This window comes from Pelodiscus sinensis, chromosome 7, assembly GCF_052426305.1.
Source record: "Pelodiscus sinensis isolate ZL-2025 chromosome 7, ASM5242630v1, whole genome shotgun sequence".
Classification (NCBI taxonomy): domain Eukaryota; kingdom Metazoa; phylum Chordata; order Testudines; family Trionychidae; genus Pelodiscus; species Pelodiscus sinensis.
The window spans coordinates 21,164,496-21,182,522 of record NC_143058.1 but is presented as its reverse complement, the minus strand read 5'-3'; the positions used below and the strand labels follow the sequence as shown (position 1 = coordinate 21,182,522).

Genomic DNA, 18,027 nt, shown 5'->3' with positions numbered 1-18,027 from the left:
ACAGAAAGATAACCAGGGTACGCTGAGCTTTTAAAAAAAAACAATTAATGAAAAAGCTTAAGAGTTAAATGTATTTAGCTATGGTTAGTTTGACATAGTTCAGATGTGTCATTTGTTAGAAAAATCCATTACTGAGCATGATCCTACATTTCTCTAAACAAGATCTACTTTGTTTTTAAAATATTTGTCTAGAATAATTTTTTCTAGATTATTCTAGGTGACAAACTTATTTGTACCAAACTGAGGACTATTGATTTAGATAACTCCTCTATAGTTACCAGCTAATTTGTGTAATAACCCAAACTGGCTGGGAAAATTTTTTTCCAACAAACAATTCTGAATATTCAAAAGCAAAATTGTTTGAGAGGAAGGACTGGCTTTGATGACTTTAAAAAACAAAAAAACCCAGAAAAACCCTCTAGCTTTTCAAGTCAAAATGACCTTTTCATTTAGACATTTTAAAATTATTTTATGATAATATAAATATAAATGAAAGCAGCTGTTTTAATTTTGATCTCTCAACTAACGTAATTTGAATTCTTTAGATTTTTGGTTAGTGAATTTCTCAAGATTTCAACTCAAGATACAAGCTTAGGTTACTGTTTTCAACAGTTATAAATCTTGTAATGTCAAAGATTACACAGGTGGAACTGAGTTAATGAAGGCACAATATGGGGTGCAGAACCTTTATTACAGGGAATAATGTGCAAGAGAGAACTCAGCTTGCCTATCAATTAGGATTGCAAAACCTCCCAGACTGGCCAGGAGTCTACCCGTATTGGCATTGATCTGTAGGTGATAACTGGAAAAAAAACAAAAACAAAAAACTGGAGAGATTTTAAGAAGCCACTAAAATTCCATTTGGCAGTGCAGCAAGACTAAGGCAGACTCTTCCTGCCTGCCCTTGCTCTGCACTGTGCACAGAAACAAGTGGCACATTCCTGTGTCTCCGAGGTGCAGGGGTAGCCAGGGGATCTCTGGACACTGCCCCCCATCCCAAGTGACAACTCTGCAGCTTACACTGTCCAGACCTGCAGCATGCAGAGCTGCCTGGCCATCCCCGAGACTAGAAACCAGACATGTTGGTCACTTACGGAAGCTTCCTGAGGTAAGTGCCTCTTGGCCAGAGACCACACCACTTCTCCCCTCTCATACTCCAGCTTCCTGCCCCAGCCCCGAGCCTCCTCCCTTACTTTGCTCTCACCCAGTAAAAGTGAGTGATGATGGGAGAGAGCAAGCAAGCGAGGCTGTTTGGCCTTGGATAAGGGGCACAGCAGGAATGTTTGGGTTTGTGTAATTAGAAAGTTGGCAACCCTGCTCTCAACAGCTAAATTGAGCTTGTACGACTGACAGTTTGATAAACAATCTTTTACTTGCACAATGATCTTGAGACTTGAAGTCAGATATAAATATGGAAACCTCCACCCCACCTCCACATCACCAAATGCCACTTTTCATTTTACCCTGGTATTAGTTCAGTGTACATATAAGCCAATATTATGGCCATAAAATTTTTCCTGGATCTTATATTTACATGTAGGTATAAGACATCCTAAATGTTTTAATAATCAAGCCTTTTTCGTAAAATGACAAACCAAAAAATCCTAAATTATGTAGAATGCCCATGAACTTTTATTTATGGCATTTCCCTCACATTCAAGTGCCTGGCTTTGCGATCTGAATTCTCCGCTCTTGAGCATTATTATACAGTTTTAAGTTCCACAATCATATTTTACTTTTCCCACACCATAGTATCTTTTCTCATTCAGTGCATAAAGTAGTTTTTCAATTGCCCAATACCTTGCTTACTGCAACACTGAAATCCTGTACTGTACTGAATACAAAGTTAATCATTTTTTCATGGTCTTTTCTAGTGTCCTCATTATGGCAGTATCTGAAAAGTTTCACAAACATTTATCTATCTTCACATTTTCTCTAGCATCTCCATTTCAGATGTGGAGAAACAGGCAAACCAAATGACTATCTAGCACAATGGTTCCCAAACTTTTGGGCATCACACCCCCTTTTTTATTTTTGACCCCCCCCCCCCAAACAGCAAAACTTGAGCAAAAAAAAGAAAAACAAAAATAGCAGCAAAACTTGGGGGGGGGGGGGATTTAAAGGGGGCGGCTGGGTCACCTCGCGCCCCCCCTGGAATCCATGCCCCCCAGTTTGGTAACCTATGATCTAGCGAATCAGCAGGTAGGAGAATGGAACCCAAACTGGTCTCAAGTGCTGAGTGGAGCAAAACAATTACTTTTGATATCTTATGTACAACATTCCTCTTAACACAAGACAGAATGATATGGACTCTACCTTGGGTGCACAGCGACACTGACGCACTATCAGAGATTTGCATTAGCAGTGCCCCTGGCTGGCAGCGCATATGAAGTGCCAGCATGAGCGGTTTGAGTGCAATACTCCGCATGTGCAGCCGGTTGTTTTCTGTTCCTTCTTGACCCGGATACCTGTGAGTCCGAAGTCGAGGGGAGGAAGGGTGGGTGGTGGAGCACCCACGGGAATAACCATCTCAAAGAACTTCATTTACTGCACAGGTGAGTAACCTTCCCTTTTTCTTTGAAGGTCCCTGAGGGTGCTTCACCTTAAGTGATTATGAAGCAGTGGTCATGTTAATAGGTGGGAGCTCAGGAGTGCATGACTATGATGGCGAGTATTGTTTAGCCAAATTTCGTTACAGAGTCTGCGAATGTCCGGATGGCATAGCGCTGGGTGAATGTGTGTGGACACCCATGTGGCGGCCTTGCATATCTGTTCCATTGGAAGGCCTTGTAGGAACGTGGTTGTGGCCACCATGGCTCTTGTGGAGTGAGCTCTTATGTTATGAGGGGATTCCTTTTGTGCTAATGTGTACGCAAGTTATATGCAGCTAGATACCCATTTCGATAATCTTTGTTTTGATATAGCTAAGCCTTGTGATCTCTGTGTCATTGATATAAATAATTGTGGAGATTTTCGAAAGGGTTGTGTGTGCTATCGGTAAAAGGCTAGTGCCCTGCGGATGTCCAAGGCATAGAGCACCTCCTCCCTTTGGTCTTTATGCGGTTTTGGGTAGAAGACAGGTAAGCATATTGGTTCGTTACAGTGAAAGAAGGCAAGTACATTTGGTGTGAATTTTCAGTGTGTTCGCAGAACTACTTTATCTGTGTGGAATATTGTGTATGGTGGGTCCGACATGAGGGCCCCCAATTCACCTATACGTCTTGCAGAAGTAATTGCGACAAGTAATGCTACCTTCATCGATAGGTGTAATAAAGAGCATGTAGCTAACGGCTCGAAGGGTCTGCCCATGAGCCTTGTGAGTACTAGATTTAAGTCCCATGATGGTATTGGATCCTTAGTTGGCACATAAATGTTTTGTAGGCCATACAGGAACCTTTTGACCGCTGGATGGGTAAAGACCGAGTGTGATTGTAGTGGGGGGTGGATGGCTGACATGGAAGTGAGGTGTGCTCTATATGTCAGGATGATGAATCTGACCGTTGCATTGAGTGAGCAGAGCTCGAACTGGTGGGAAACAGCGTGGTGGACGGATGCTCATCTGTATGGATATGACGTTTGCCTGGGCCAGTTGGGTGTTATGAGAATCATTGCATCAGAGGGAACAGAGGGAATGCATAGTATGGATTAAGGATGTTAAGTATCAATTAATTTACTAGTCGAGTAGTTGATGAAATTTCCATTGTTAAGGAAGGGCACTTTGTACTCACTTCTGGCTCAAGCTGCATTTGAGCAGAACTCCAAGCTGCCCCTCCGCACTTTTAAAAGGGATACAGCAGCAGCAGTTGCTGCACCCCCTCCCCCAAACACCCTCACGCTGCCCCTCTGCATTTTTTAAAGGGACGCAGCAGCGACAACTGACTTGTGCTGAGACAGACAAGTGGACAGGCTTCTGCTGCTGCGCCCCGTTTAAAAGTGCAGATGGACAGCATGAGGAGGATCAGGGAGCTGGCTGCCTCTGCTGCGTCCCTTTAAAAATGCAGAGGGGCAGCATGAGGGTTGTCCTGAGACCCTGCAGGGGACCAGAGAATGAGCCCGTGTCTTGGCATGCTGGCTCCTCTGTCCCTCTAAGAGTGCGGGGGGGGGGGGGGTGGAGGAAAGGGGGAGTGATCAAGTAGTCGATAGTGCTACCCGATAAGCTCCTGCTTATTGGGTGGTTGACTACTCGACTAGTCCTTCACATCCCTAGTACAGATGTGTTTTTCACTGTATGGCGAAGGTACCTCCTAGTGAGTTGTGTCCTATGCCCACTCTGGAGCAATACCGTGGGCAATGGGAGTTGTGTTGTGTGGCAAATAGGTCTATCGATGAGAACCCCCACTTCTTGAAGAGGAAGGTTAACACTGATGGGTTTATTTCCCATTCATAGTTTTGCGGGAACTGACTGCTTAGGCTGTCTGCAAGAGTGTTGTCCTTGCCTGAACTTAAGTTGTGACCAGATGCATCATCCTTGGAATGTACCACTCCCATAAATGGGTTGCTTCTTGGCAGAGCTCGTATGATCTGGCCCCTCCATGTCAGTTGATAAAGTACATTGTAAAAGCGGCGAGGAGTCCTGTCGCACCTTATAGACTAACTGAAGTGTAGAAGAATAAGCTTTCATGGGCAAATACCCACGTCGTCAGATCTGACGAAGTAGGTCTTTGCCCACGAAAGCTTATTCTTCTAAACTTCAGTTAGTCTATAAGGTGTCACAGGACTCCTCGCCGCTTTTTCAGATTCAGACTAACACGGCTACTACCCCTCTGATATAGTACATTGTCAGGATCTGTACAGTTCTGTTCTGAATGAAGGAAAGGAAGCGTGCGCATGTGTGTCTTACTGCCCTGAGTTCGAGCACTTTGTGTTTCTCTATGTCTTGCTAGGTCCACTGAGCCAGTGTTACGTGGTGACCCAGGTGAGTGCCCCATCCCATCAGTGAGGCATTCGTAGTGATGGTGGAGTTCTTTGGAAAGAGACTCCGGTACATATGTTGTCGTGTATGGTCGACTACGTGAGGCAGGCCTTTATCTTGTTTGGTATGGCGATTTGTTTGGTTTTGTGATGGATGCGTAGCTTGTACACCATGCGGAGCCATGCTTGTAGAGATCTCACGTGGAGACGGGTGTGTGGCACTACAAACGTTGCCGTGGCCCTGTGGCCTAGAATTTGCAGGCAGTGTCTGTCTTATCACTGGGCTGGGCTGCACCGTTGAAATCATTGCTTTATTGCTGTGAATCTATGTTCCAGTAGAGAGGCTATGGCTATTGTGCAGTCCAACTGTGCCCCTATGAACTCTAGTATTTGAGTTGGTGTCAGTGTGCACTTGACTATGTTTATCTGGAGCCCCAGATTGTTAAATAATTCAATGATGGTATTGACCACCTGAGATGTATGGCTCTGTATAGTGCCTGTTAAGAGGCAATCGTCTAGATGGGGTATTGATGCCCCCTCTTTCGTAAGTGTGCAGTTACAACTGCCATGACCTTCAAGAACACTCATGGGGCTGTTGACAGTCCGAAAGGCAGCACTCTGTACTGAAAATGTCTGTCTTTTATCCTGAAGGGCAGAAAGCGTCTGTGCGTCAGGTGGATTGATATATGAAAATAGGCGTCCTGGAGGCTGAGGGTGGACAACCACGCTCCTTTTTCCAAGGTAGGGATAAATTGTGGCAAGGGTCACCATTTTGAACCATTGGTATCTTACGAAGCAGTTGAGTTTCCGGAGGTCCAATATGGGTCTCCACCCTCCTGATTTTTTTGTGGTCAGGAAATAATGGGAGTAGAACTTCTTGCCTTTGTACTTTTGTGGAACCTCTTCTATGGCTCTTAGCATGAGGAGGCATTATGCTTCTTGTAGGAGCAGCAGCTCATGAGAGGGATCCCTGAAGAGGGGCAGGCAAGGAGGAGAGGACGAGGGGATAACTTAAAACAAGATACAGTAACCAGTTTTTAATGATTTCCAGTACCCACCTGTTGATGGTGATGGACCTCCAGGCTAGATAAAATGGGGCTAATCTGTTTTGGAGGGTTCGAATTGCTGCCTTGGAAATGCTGGGGTTGTCTGACCCTCAACCAGTGCTTCAAAATGCTTGTCGAGATGTAGATGGCTGTTGAGATGTTGACTGTTCGGAAGGTTGCCTGCGCCTGTTTGGCGTGGTCTCCATCTGTTGTCATAATGATGTTGCTGATTAAAGCATGTGGATCTATACCTTTGTGTAAATGGTCTACCCTGCTTTCTCTTTGTGACAGGTGCATGGATGTCCAGAGTCCTTAATGTTGCTCTAGAGTCCTTGAGAGTATGTAAGGAGGTGTTTGTGGACTCAGCGAAGAAGTTGACCCCATCAAACAGCAGATCCTCTACCCATCAAACAGCAGATTGCACTTCTCTGGGGAATCCTGACAACTGAAGCCAAGATGCTCGCCTCATCACTACTACAGAGGCCAGGGATTTGGCAACTGAATCTGCAGAATCTAACCGCCTGTAAAGCTGTTCTAGATATTAATGTTCCTTCCTGTAAGCTAGCCTTGAATTGATCCCTTTTGTTATCTGGAAGCAATTCAATAAAATTTGCCAGTTGATCGAAGGCATGATGTGTATATTTTGCTAGTAATGCTATGTAATTGGCTATTCGGAGCTGGAGGTTTGCCGATGAGGATGCCTTTCTGCCCATCGTGTCCAGTCCTTGTCATAGGGGACAGTTCGGGTAGCCTGTTTGCTCCTGTGCTTAACTGAATCCACCACTAATAAATTCGGAGGTGGGTGGGAGAAGAGAATTCTGCTTCTTTTGGGGTGACCAGATGTTCCTGGCCAGCTCCATGAGCCTCATTCATTGGGCATGCTAGTTTCATGTGTGTAGTATGTTCATGAGTTTGTGTTGCATTTCAGGCATGTCTGTCAGGGAGAGCTCAACTGAGTCAACAACACTCTTGAGGAGTTCCTAGAATGACCTGAAGTCATCTGCAACATTGGTGGCAGATGCATAATCGTATCAGCAATGGAAGCTGATGCCATATTTATAGAAGTAAGTGTGTGTGTGAGAGAGAGAGAGAGAGAGAGAGAACAAACACCACATGTACTGTCCTCCCCGTCCCTCACCATATCTGAACTGTGTCTGTCTGGGGAGCGTTCGATTGTAGCGCTTGGCTTTTGTGCTGGAGAAAGGTACTGTGGTAGCTGCATCTGTTACATATACTGTGTTCTAAATGGTACCCATTGGTCCCAGTAAGGTCAGTTTGCTGTGATAGGAAGTGGGAGCCATTGATGCGAGTGCCAGTGCTGGTTGGGCTTGCGTGAGTATTACTGTATGTGTTGGTGTGAGTATGTGTTGCCGTTTAGTTCATCCTCACTAAACACCGGTACTATTGATGTGGCAGGGGTGAATGCCTTGATGTATGTGAGGTCCCATTGGTGCCGAAAAGGGGTGAGCCTGGTACCGATGTGACTAGGAGATACCCAGCGGTAGTGAACTGCGGCATTGGTGCTTGGTTTTTATGTTTTGTCAGCACCAAGTGTTTATCGGGTGCCGATAACACTGCTGTGGAGTTCCTTACCACTTCTACAAGTGGCTTTGTTGGTGCTGACAGCGCTTTAGCGCTCACTGCTTTGTTCTCAGCATGGCTTTGTTGTGGTGTCTATTGCCACTTCCCAGCACGGTTTTATCTTTGCCATGGCCAGTGCCGACAGTTTTGTGCTTGGTGCCAGCTCGGAAGGCTTGCCTTTCGCCTCTGTCTGTGCCTTAGTTGTAGTGTGAGTACTTAGCTTGGGGTCATGGCCCTTTTCGGTGCCGTCCCCATCAGCTTACTGCTGCTCTGACCCCTTTATTGTCTGGGTTTTGGAGGCAGTGCTGCTACGTAGGGAGCACTTTCTCGAGGGAGAATCTGTCCCCGAGGAGGAAAGAGACCTCTTCTTGGGCTGTTGCACCCTGTCACGGTCTCTTCCACTGGGCACAGTAGTAGGTACTCTGTCCGATGCCACCCCCAGTGATGGTGCGTCAGGTGAGGAGGGTAGTATGCTCTGGGTCTGAAGCAGGATGAGTCATCTTCTCCAAATGAAGAATTTTTAATTGTATTTTCTGGACCGTCTCTTTCTGGATGTTAGTTTATTGCAGCGAGGGCACTATTCACTAAGGTGCTCCTCCCCCAAACAGCGAACGCACAGGTCGTGTCCGTCAGAGACTGATATGGATAGCTTACAGACTGTGCACCTTTTAAAGCCAGGTGATCCTGGCATGACCAAGATAGAGTATGTTTCTGCATGTTATCGCCGAGAGTTCAATGTTCTGTAATCTACTATACTAATTAAAATGGAGTAACTAATAAAGGAAAATATATTCATTTAAATTTTAAGGTAACGAGCTAACAAATATCTACTACTACTATACCTTTTGTGGTAACTGTTGATCTAACTATGTACAAGAAAAAGATTAGTCGTGAGGTGAAGCGGGCAACAGCTAGGCTGCGACCGGCGGCGGTTAAGAAGGAACTGAAGCAGTGCCTGCGCATAGGGGCACCCCGCGTGCGCCGCTGACCAGGGGCACTGCTATTACAAACCTCCGATCGGAGTGCAGTGAAGTTGACCCATCTAAGGTGAAGCATCCACGGGATCCCTTGAAGAATTACCTTTTTTGCAACTGTGATGAGAAGTCCTTTGGCACCTTATAGACTAACAGATTTATTGGAGCATAAGCTTTCATGGGCAAAGACTCACTTTGTCAGACTAACAGGGCTACCCCCTGATACTTTTTTGCAACTGTATCACATTAACAACTCATTCCATATGTGATTCAGTTTAACCCCAGACCTTTTTCAGCAGTACTATTGCTTGCCTAGCAATTCCCCATTTTGTATTTATGCATTTGAGATTTTTCCTTCCTATGCAAAGTACTTTATCAACAAGATGGAACTGAAGTGTATCTGATCAATTTTATAACAAAAAAAGTATCAAGAATCTAAATGAGAATATGTCAAGCTATAAAATTGCTTAAATAAATATGCATAAATATCATGTATCCTCCTAATTAGCAAAAAGTGCCAAGTTTAGTTTAATATCTATATTTAGTTGCAAGTTAGCTCTTTTAAAAAAAAGGTTATCAACCAATGAAACTCAACCTCTCTTTAGGGAAATAAAAAAAGTACAGATGAAAAACAAGATTCAAGTCACTTAAATAAAGTTTTCCTGCTTTCTAATTTAAATCTATGGCATTAAACTGATTTAATCAAAGTCAATCCACTCAAATTCAAGGTACCCAGGGGCATGCTTTTGATTCTTCTGACCAATATCTCATAACACCTACTGTAAAACTTCAATCACAAAAAAATTTCCAGAAAGAAGATAACAAAACATAAGTATCTTTAGAATTCGCCTAGCAATAATTTCCAATTTCGTGAGTTAAAATTAGCTATCTATATAAAATCACCAACGAAAATTTAACTGAAAACACAGCCGTTTGTAAGTAGGGTGAGATACATAAGGCCCATAGGCTAGATCCAACCCCTGGCTTACATGAATCAGGTCTATGGTGGACTAATTTAAATCACAATTTAAATCACCAAAAAAAATTTACTTAAGTTTCCCCACTGTAATGTCTTCACAATTCTTCAAACAATGGCGCAAATCTGATCACTAAAACATGTTAATTTGCAGCTCAGTACAGTATTTTACAACTTTTTTTAGATAAAAATCAAGTTATTGATTTAGAAAATAGTGCAAAATACTCACTACCTGTGTCAAGCTGCAGATGTAGCAACAGGGTATTAGGACTAAACCATACACACAAACACAACAGCACTTACATTTTATTAATATAGGGAGTCTGTCTAAAAAGCCAAAGACACTGCCCATGGTCTTCAGGTGCACTCAATTTCCAATTCAGAGATCTGTGTAGGTAGCTGTGACGCGTCAGGACCCGCTTGGGATTGTTACCTGATGTGCTGAGAACCCACTAAGCCTGCTTTCCCTGACAGCCTGAATATCTTGTAATCTTGTCTTGGTGTGCCAGACACACCAGCCTGCTGCAACACAGAAAAGGACCACATTCTCCAGGATGCAGACACACACTGAAAGCAGAGCAGCATGAGACCTCTTCCTAGCGCCATCTTATGTTGTATAGAGATCTGTACTAGGGATGTACGGGAGCGAGGCAGCAGGGGAGGGGAGGGGAAAACATGAGCCAGTGCTGTGCACTACCCCCATAACCAGTTTTCACAGACCAGGAACTAAGGGTATGTGCCATATCACCCTCAAAGTTGCTCTAAGAAGCTTCTTTCACAGTTCTTCCCGCAGTTCAGTCTGAGATGTTTACAGTCATTCTGAGAGGAGTTCCAGGGGAGAACTGATGGCAAAGATTACCTCATTCCTATTGCTTAAATAAGTTTTGCAAAAAGCAGGAATCCTTTATTTTCAGTCTAAATGTTCCTTCTACTCCTGTGGGAAAAACACAGCATTCAAGATGGATCTCTGCCTCAGGTGATATGGCCACATGTCTTAGTAGAACCTACCATAAGCCATTCCTCTCATTCTCAAAGGAAAAACATTCTATTCACTGATCACTGTCCTGAGTACTGGGCCATTAAGTTTCTTGAGTATTACTAATGGCTCTTATTTAGCAAAACTACATTAGTAACACAGGTTTTGTACTTCATATTTCTAACATAAAATACAGGAATGGTATATGCACACAAATAAAGAGATACACATTCAACAGACTGTAACCTTAATACGTCACATGAAATATTTTGCATAAAGCATATTCCAGTTACATTATATTGATACGCATATTCTCAAAGAATATGTCACAGCAGCATTTTGAGTATCTGAACTTTTAAATAGTTAAATAAATGCATTGCTGCAGCCTCTCACTGTATTTGATATTTTTCTTAAACACTCCAGCTCATTGAATCATATAGTTATAGAAATATCTGAGCTGTCTTGTAAAAAAAAACAAAAAACAAAACAAAAACAAGAAACCCAAAACCAAACACCTCTACCTCACCCTGAGAGAGAAAAGTTGGAAAATAAAAACCAAAGAGACAAAAGCAGGATGTCTTATAAAAAGAATGCCAACATGTTTTATTTCTTTACATCTCATGGTCTTTTGAGGCTCTGGCTTATGATTTTTGAACGCTTGGAATCATCCACACCCCAGCTGAGCAGAAGTAAACTAAAGTCCGTAACCTCTGTTTGGAAGGAATGACAAGGAATGGATCACTTGATGGTTACCTAGTCTGTTCTTTCTCTCTGGGGCACTTGGCACTGGCTACCATCAGAAGACAGGATACAGAGCTCAACGGACTTTTGGTTGGAGTACGGCTATTCTGAGTTTTCTACACATGTTTAAAAAGATGCCAATATAAAGAGTATTTCAGTTTAATGTAATTAATATGGAAATCAATCAGCAAACGTCAGCATATGTCACTGCAATTATCCACAAATATAGAAATCCTTTATTAAAAGGAAACAAAATTAAGGTAACATAAAACAGAATCCACTACAAGAGCCACATAACAGAATAACGGCTGAATTTGAAATGACCGTGGTTAGCAATGTATAATAATTAACAAAGTTTAAGAAGATTAGCTCATTGTTCCTACAGATGGAAAAGAAGAAATAAAATTGTTTTTAAATCAAATGAAGATCCTATGAGGACCTTAAACATTAGATACTTTAAAGTTTGCCTCGGAGTTAAATTCTGTTTTACTAGTGAAAGTGAGTTAATTTCAGAGTTATTTCATGGGGATTGCCTTACAAGCCTGCATTACACAATTTGCAATTCCACTTACCCATTGCTTTTGTTTCTTCTCGTTTAGCATTCAGAAGGGAAAATTTGAATTTTGCTCTGACTTCACTTTTTGGACAACTGACTAAAAGCAAATATAATGACAGGTAGTCTTTGCTTTCATCATCTAAACCCTTTGGGTTTACTCTCAGGCACCTGAAACAAATGTAAAGGACTAAATTTTAAAGTGGACAGAATCAATTTAGAAACATTTTGATAATATATCATGATGATGTACACCAACAAGTTAATGTTTCCCTTGTACTGCCCTCCCACTTCATGACTGCTGTAACAATGACTTTCTCTCACAAACACTAGATACTTAATATTACAAATCTCTCAGAAACTTCTCTTGATTCACTAATACATTACTTAACTTTCCAAACCCTTACGTGAGAAAGGCCACAAGCAACTGACAAATATAAGAGATCTTACCACTTCATTTTGTCATTTGGCCCTGATGAAAATGTAGAACTCTTTAAAACTTCACCCATTTCTTCTCGGCAAAAACTGAAGTTATTAATGGTCCACATGTAGGAAAATTTTACTACTTTAACCTGAACAAAAGATGTAGAAAATTACTTCAGTTTTTAAATTCACTTGTCACATGAGTAACTGCTACCAATGAGAACTATCTGAACTGTCAGCACTGTTCACATTTTTATAAGAAAACTATTTGCCTAGATTGAGCTTGTGAAAAGAAAAGCCCAATCACTGAAGTTTGTATGAGTTACCTGTGTGTAACACCAGCTTTCAGCTACAGGTCCACTGGACATCTCTCCAGGTGGTGGAGGGGTGGGAACTCTCGACATTGCCACCTTTATTGCAGATTTACAAAATCAAGGCAGCAGTCTACACTTCAGCAATTTTCCTATATAAATAAAGAGTACTTTATTTAATTAACTGGTTAACCATTTGCATCCTGATTTTAGGTAGTATTAAAGACAGAGCATAAATTTAATTAAAAAAAAACGAAGGGAGCTGTATTACTAGCAATAAGCTATGAGTACCTCCATAAGCAATTGCCACGTCCACTCCCATACCCCAACTGGGGGAGCAGCAGTGCACGAGCTGCTCGCTCTGTTGCTCTCTGCAAGCTAGGTCTGGCGGGGAAGGTCGGGGCTTTCTTCACCTCCCTGCCCCCCACACCATGCCCTCTGAGCTGGAAGCCAGAGCTGGTGCTCCAGCTATGGCTTCGCGGGCTCCCAACTGCATGGGGGATGGAGGCCCAAGCGATCTCCCGCACCCCACCCCACTGGGGAAACAGCAGAACAGTGACACACTGTCTGGAGGCACTCCCTGTTACAAGGGGGGCATAAAGCCAGGTAAGCATGCCTTCTCCCCCCGCCCCCATGCCTAGACCCCCGCACTCCAAACCTCTTAACTCACTTTCCTCCCCCCGCCAAGACCCCATGCACGCAGCTTACTCCTACATTCTCCTTTTCTCCTCCTGGCCAGATACCCTACTCCCAGCCCGCTGCAGTCTCCCTCCTGCATTCTCCCGCTGCAGTCTTCCTCATACCATACTCCCAGTGCATTCTCCCTCCTGACCATACACCTTACCCCCAGCCTGTCCTGCACTCTCACTTGCTCCTGTACTCTCTCCCCTGGCCAGACATCAACCCCCACTCTGCTCCTGCATCCACCATTGCTCCTGCACCTTTCCTCCTGGCCATACACTGCACACTCCCTTGCTCCTGCTCCCTCCACCTGGCCAGACAACTTACTCCCAGCCTGCTTCTGTACTCCACCTCACCTCCAGATCCTGTACCTCATCCTTATCCCATTTACTGGCAGTTTTCTCCCATATACTGATCCCTCATTTTTGTCTCCATGCCAGAGCCTAAGAGGGTCCATAAAATCAACTAACTCTGGAACCCCAGAAATGTAAATCTGGCTTATGAAAAGCCCTGAACCTCAGTCCTTGTCCCTTTCCCTCGCCCCGTGGGACTGGAGCGCCAGAGGAGTAAGGTGTCTCAGCTGGGGGCCATATCAGTAACGGTTGGAAGTTTCTGGAGTTTTTTTGCTTGTCACTTGTGTGATCTCCAAATAATTTTAATATGAGTCAATGGCCCCTAACCCAAAAAAGGTTCCCCACGCCTGCCATAAATAAAGAAAACATTGATACCTTCTGTGGTGGACAAAAATTAATACTTTACTTTATTTAAAATAAAGTTTAATAAACTAACATGAGACAGATAAAACACTCAATCTGTTTAATAATTTAAATTAACCCATTCTCCTTAGCTGCAGCACTAGCAAAATGGCTTGGGTGTAATTATGCAATTAATGGTAAGTTTCCATTAGCAACTGGTGGTCCACAGAAAGGTTTACATTGACCTTGCTCTGATTTTGGTTTATTATCTTTGCCAGAAATGCCATGAACAGAGGCCCCACCTACTCCTCACCCCTATTATTCTTTGCAACAGAGACAATGCAGCATCCCTAAACAATCCTCTATAGGAAACTGGAGCCCCATTACAATGTGTGTGGGGAAAGAATATCTTCCGTAGACACTCCTAAATTTAAGATTCCAAGAAAAGTGCTACTACCATGCCGTCAAGAGAGGAAAGTCAGGAAGTGCTTCACAACCATATTTTTTTTTTTATCCAAAGTAACTAGCTTCCTCCTTGAATCAGTTCTGGTTCAACAGTTTAACCTCAAAAGCAGAAGAAAGTAAATGGTCTGTGCTTTCCTGCAGCATCATAATCTTCACCTCCTTATCACTCAGTCAGACTTTCAGTTAGCCTTTTCCAAATCGATGTGCTAATGAGATTTTTTTTAAAGTTGTACATGCAGCATACAATCTCAGTTTTACTGCAGTACATTTTTACTTGCGCTTTCTTTTTCCTGCTGGTTACAGTTCAGCTGTCAGAGGATCAGCTACATCTGTCACTCACTTTAAAAGTCTCAAAACAAGTCTAGTTAGCATTTATAAGAGTCTAAAAGCTAAAGTATAAGATGTTAACTACCTTAAAAGGAGCTATAGCACACATGAAATCTTTATGGAAAAGAGTTTTACTATACATAGCTCTGTGTGTGATTACATGCTAAAGCCTTCTAAAGTGGTATTGTAATCATATAACATTTTAAAATATATGCATTTAAATAATGGGCCACCAATAGTTTATTCTTTAGCTATTCAGATCATGCTCTACTCCTAAGTAGAGAATAAAATTTATTGAATACCTTTGATATGAAGTTTATTCACATTTTTCTCCCCAAAAGTTAAGCAGTGAAGAATGACTTAGGAAACCTGTTAAGATTTGTAACACTGGTCCTCATCTACAATAACCCTGCCATAAATCTAATTTACATAACCTCAACTAAACCAATAGTCAACATACTACAGTAGTGCCTTGCTAACCAGGTGGATACAGTGGAACAATTATTTTAGGCAATTATATAGCTTTACTTTTTACTAGATGGTAACTCATTTTTTTACTTGTGATTTGTGTCAAGCTGTGTTTGGACAGAAATTCAAATACAGTTAAAATGCATCCTTTTTATTAAATAAAACTTTCTTCAATGTGCTATATATGGAAGAAAATGTATCAAGTCATGTTTTCCATTTAGAACTAAATAATTTATTAAACAAAAGAAGTTTATAATTAGTTAATTTAACTGATTGTTACTTATGGCTGGTTAAAATGGCTTTAACGTCATTTTGTCAAGGCAACCATTTTCCTTCCCAAGTCCTACAGATACTTTAAAAAAAAAATCTCATTCATGAGAAGCCTTATTTACTACATTGCTCTGTTGAATTAGTCTTGTAAACTGACTGACTGTTCTTAAAAAAAAATTAACTACATGTTATTGGAAAGAAATTCTGAATCTGAGGACAAAACAGGACAGTCAAAAAACTAATTAAAAGGACCACTTTTGTTTCAAATGTCAAACTGCATTTCCTGCATACCAAACTATACTAGACAATTTCCTGCTGGAGGACACAGCATTTACTCAATATGTATTTACCAAGTAAAGGCTATGCAGTTTGCCAATCTGATCATTTGTTACTTTGAAGAGGATGCTGAAAGTCAGAGGTAACTCTAAAAAGCCCATACAAAATACTATTTACCTAATATTTACTAATTCTTACTACACTCGCTATTCTGGCACTACCATCTAAGCACCTAATATATGCTAATTTAATTACTTTCCTTCAATTACTAAGCATTCTAATTTATATTGAGTATGTCACATTTTCATGTAATTATAAATATTCCTTGGACTATGTATGTATTTAAATTAGATTATGTTTATATCTTAAAAATATTAGTAATAAAGTCTTGCTTTCTTGACTACTTTTTGGAGAACTTGTTGGTTAATTTGTATGAGGAGCAAGAATGTCAACTTCAAGGCAGATTCTTTCATAGCACTTTAAAAACACACGCTGACAAGGACAATTTTCTAGTCTCTGCTTTAACATCACTCAAGTCCTGCTCTCTGTCTTAGCTACTTTTGCCTCCTTTCCATCTTTGTAGTTTATTTTCTAGCAGATTTAGAGCTACATACGCCATACCACATTGAACACCCAGATGTGTTCAATGACCCAGATCTTGATCAGAGCACCCACTGAAGCAGCAAGAAATTGACAAGATGGTTCACTTTCACTCCTACCTTAAAATCAAAGCAGCAGAACATGAGTTTTGTTAAATATCTATGCACTTTAAATGTGAAACTGCTTTAGTCAAAACTCGGTTTATCCAGCAAAAACATACAACATCCCGAGCTTTAATTGGTTGGTCTTCAAGGCAGTATGATTCTTGATCTAAGTCTCCTATCTTAGCTGCCTGGGGTTTCCAATAGGATTGTGTCAAGAATGAGTACCCAGGTAGTAAAAACAGGGTAAAGCAAGCAAACGCATATTAAGTTTTTATACTTTAGAATAAGTACATGTAAGCTAAACAAAGGGGTTACCAGAAACTGAGAGGGAGCATATTGCTTCTAAAGATCCTTTCCACTGGAACCAGAAATGCATACAGGAGTTTTAACACCACTTCATAATTATATTTACCCTCCATTTCAAACCAACACTTCACAGTCATTATTTTAGTGACACTGGATCTGTATCTTACCCATGAATACAAGAAGCATTAAGCATGTAAGTTCACTGTAATAATTCTAATATTCCATTTCTAAACCAGTATATTCCTATTTTTAATATGAAGGTAGATTAAAAACAGGAGAACTGTTGATAGAGATGCAGTCTTTATAATTGGTTGATCATAAGTTTCCCATTTTATAAAATGTCATCTTCTCCGTGTCTCTCTTGTAGGGATAACATATCAATGTATTAAAAATGTGATTCCCACAAATGGAAGTGACTCCCCATAATTTGTTCCCCACAACTTAAAGTGTTTAGATTTATTATTAATTCTTCTTATTATTATTATTTGTTAAGATTGTTAAATGTTTAGATTTATTATTATTATTGCCCCTTTAGAATATAATGTATTAGGTCATGTAACTTAGAACTGTTAAGAATATAATCCTATGTAGCCAGAAACAGCCCCCCCTCTGTGCTCCAGGGCATGCTCAAGCTTGTGCAAGGGGCTGCTTGAAATTGACATTGCAGAGCTACATTGTAACAATGCATTGTCAAGCCACTAACTCTGCTATGGGAGCCAAGCCCTGTAATTGACTAAGGGCATTGTTACTTAAATGACGCCTGTTCTCTTTAAAACATTGTAACTTTATTCAGCACTCAGAGAATGTTTTAAGCAATACCACCCAGAAACTTTTTGTAACTACAACTCTGAGATATGTAAAATTATTATTATACAAAAATATTGTATGGGAAACATTAATTAAGGAATGTATGTACGAGAGAGAGTGCATGGATGATGAGTGAATGGTTCTGAGAGGTGCCAGCCTGAGAATACAGCAACAAAGGACTGAAGAAAGCGTCAGGTGCCAGTGCAACCAAAAGGTGTCAAGTGGAGAAAACCCAGTACTGGAGGTCCACCCGATGAGATCACTGACGAGCACCTGGCAGCAACCCTGGAGACATCAGCATGATGCAGCAATTTCCATAGACTGGCATGGGAAGAAATTCCTATAAGAACTGGACTAAAAAACTATGGAATCGGGAGTCCAAGGTTCTGCTGCCAGCCTACCAGGAGCTTCAGATGCGCATCTGATCAGGACTTTGCTCCCCACTACCATCACTTGTGTACAGAGTACCTGGCCAGTATTCTGTCACAAGCAACTTCCAGGCTGGTAACTATACACAGAACTTGAATGAATGGATG

The 18,027-nt window shown here is 41.6% G+C and overlaps 1 protein-coding gene across 3 annotated transcripts in view; it reads right to left on the bottom strand.

Annotated features, from left to right (window-relative positions):
• Window positions 1-18,027, bottom strand: part of SPOPL (speckle type BTB/POZ protein like) — a 74,566-nt gene that overhangs the window by 22,859 nt on the left and 33,680 nt on the right. For all 3 annotated transcript variants that reach the window (XM_075933309.2, XM_006117040.5, XM_089779713.1), the window contains 3 exons: window positions 12,508-12,644; window positions 12,209-12,330; window positions 11,778-11,929 (listed from right to left, as the gene is read on the bottom strand). In XM_075933309.2, the coding sequence (XP_075789424.1) occupies window positions 11,778-11,929; window positions 12,209-12,330; window positions 12,508-12,585 (352 nt within the window). In that variant the 5' untranslated portion in view covers window positions 12,586-12,644. The remainder of the gene's footprint in view (window positions 1-11,777; window positions 11,930-12,208; window positions 12,331-12,507; window positions 12,645-18,027) is intronic.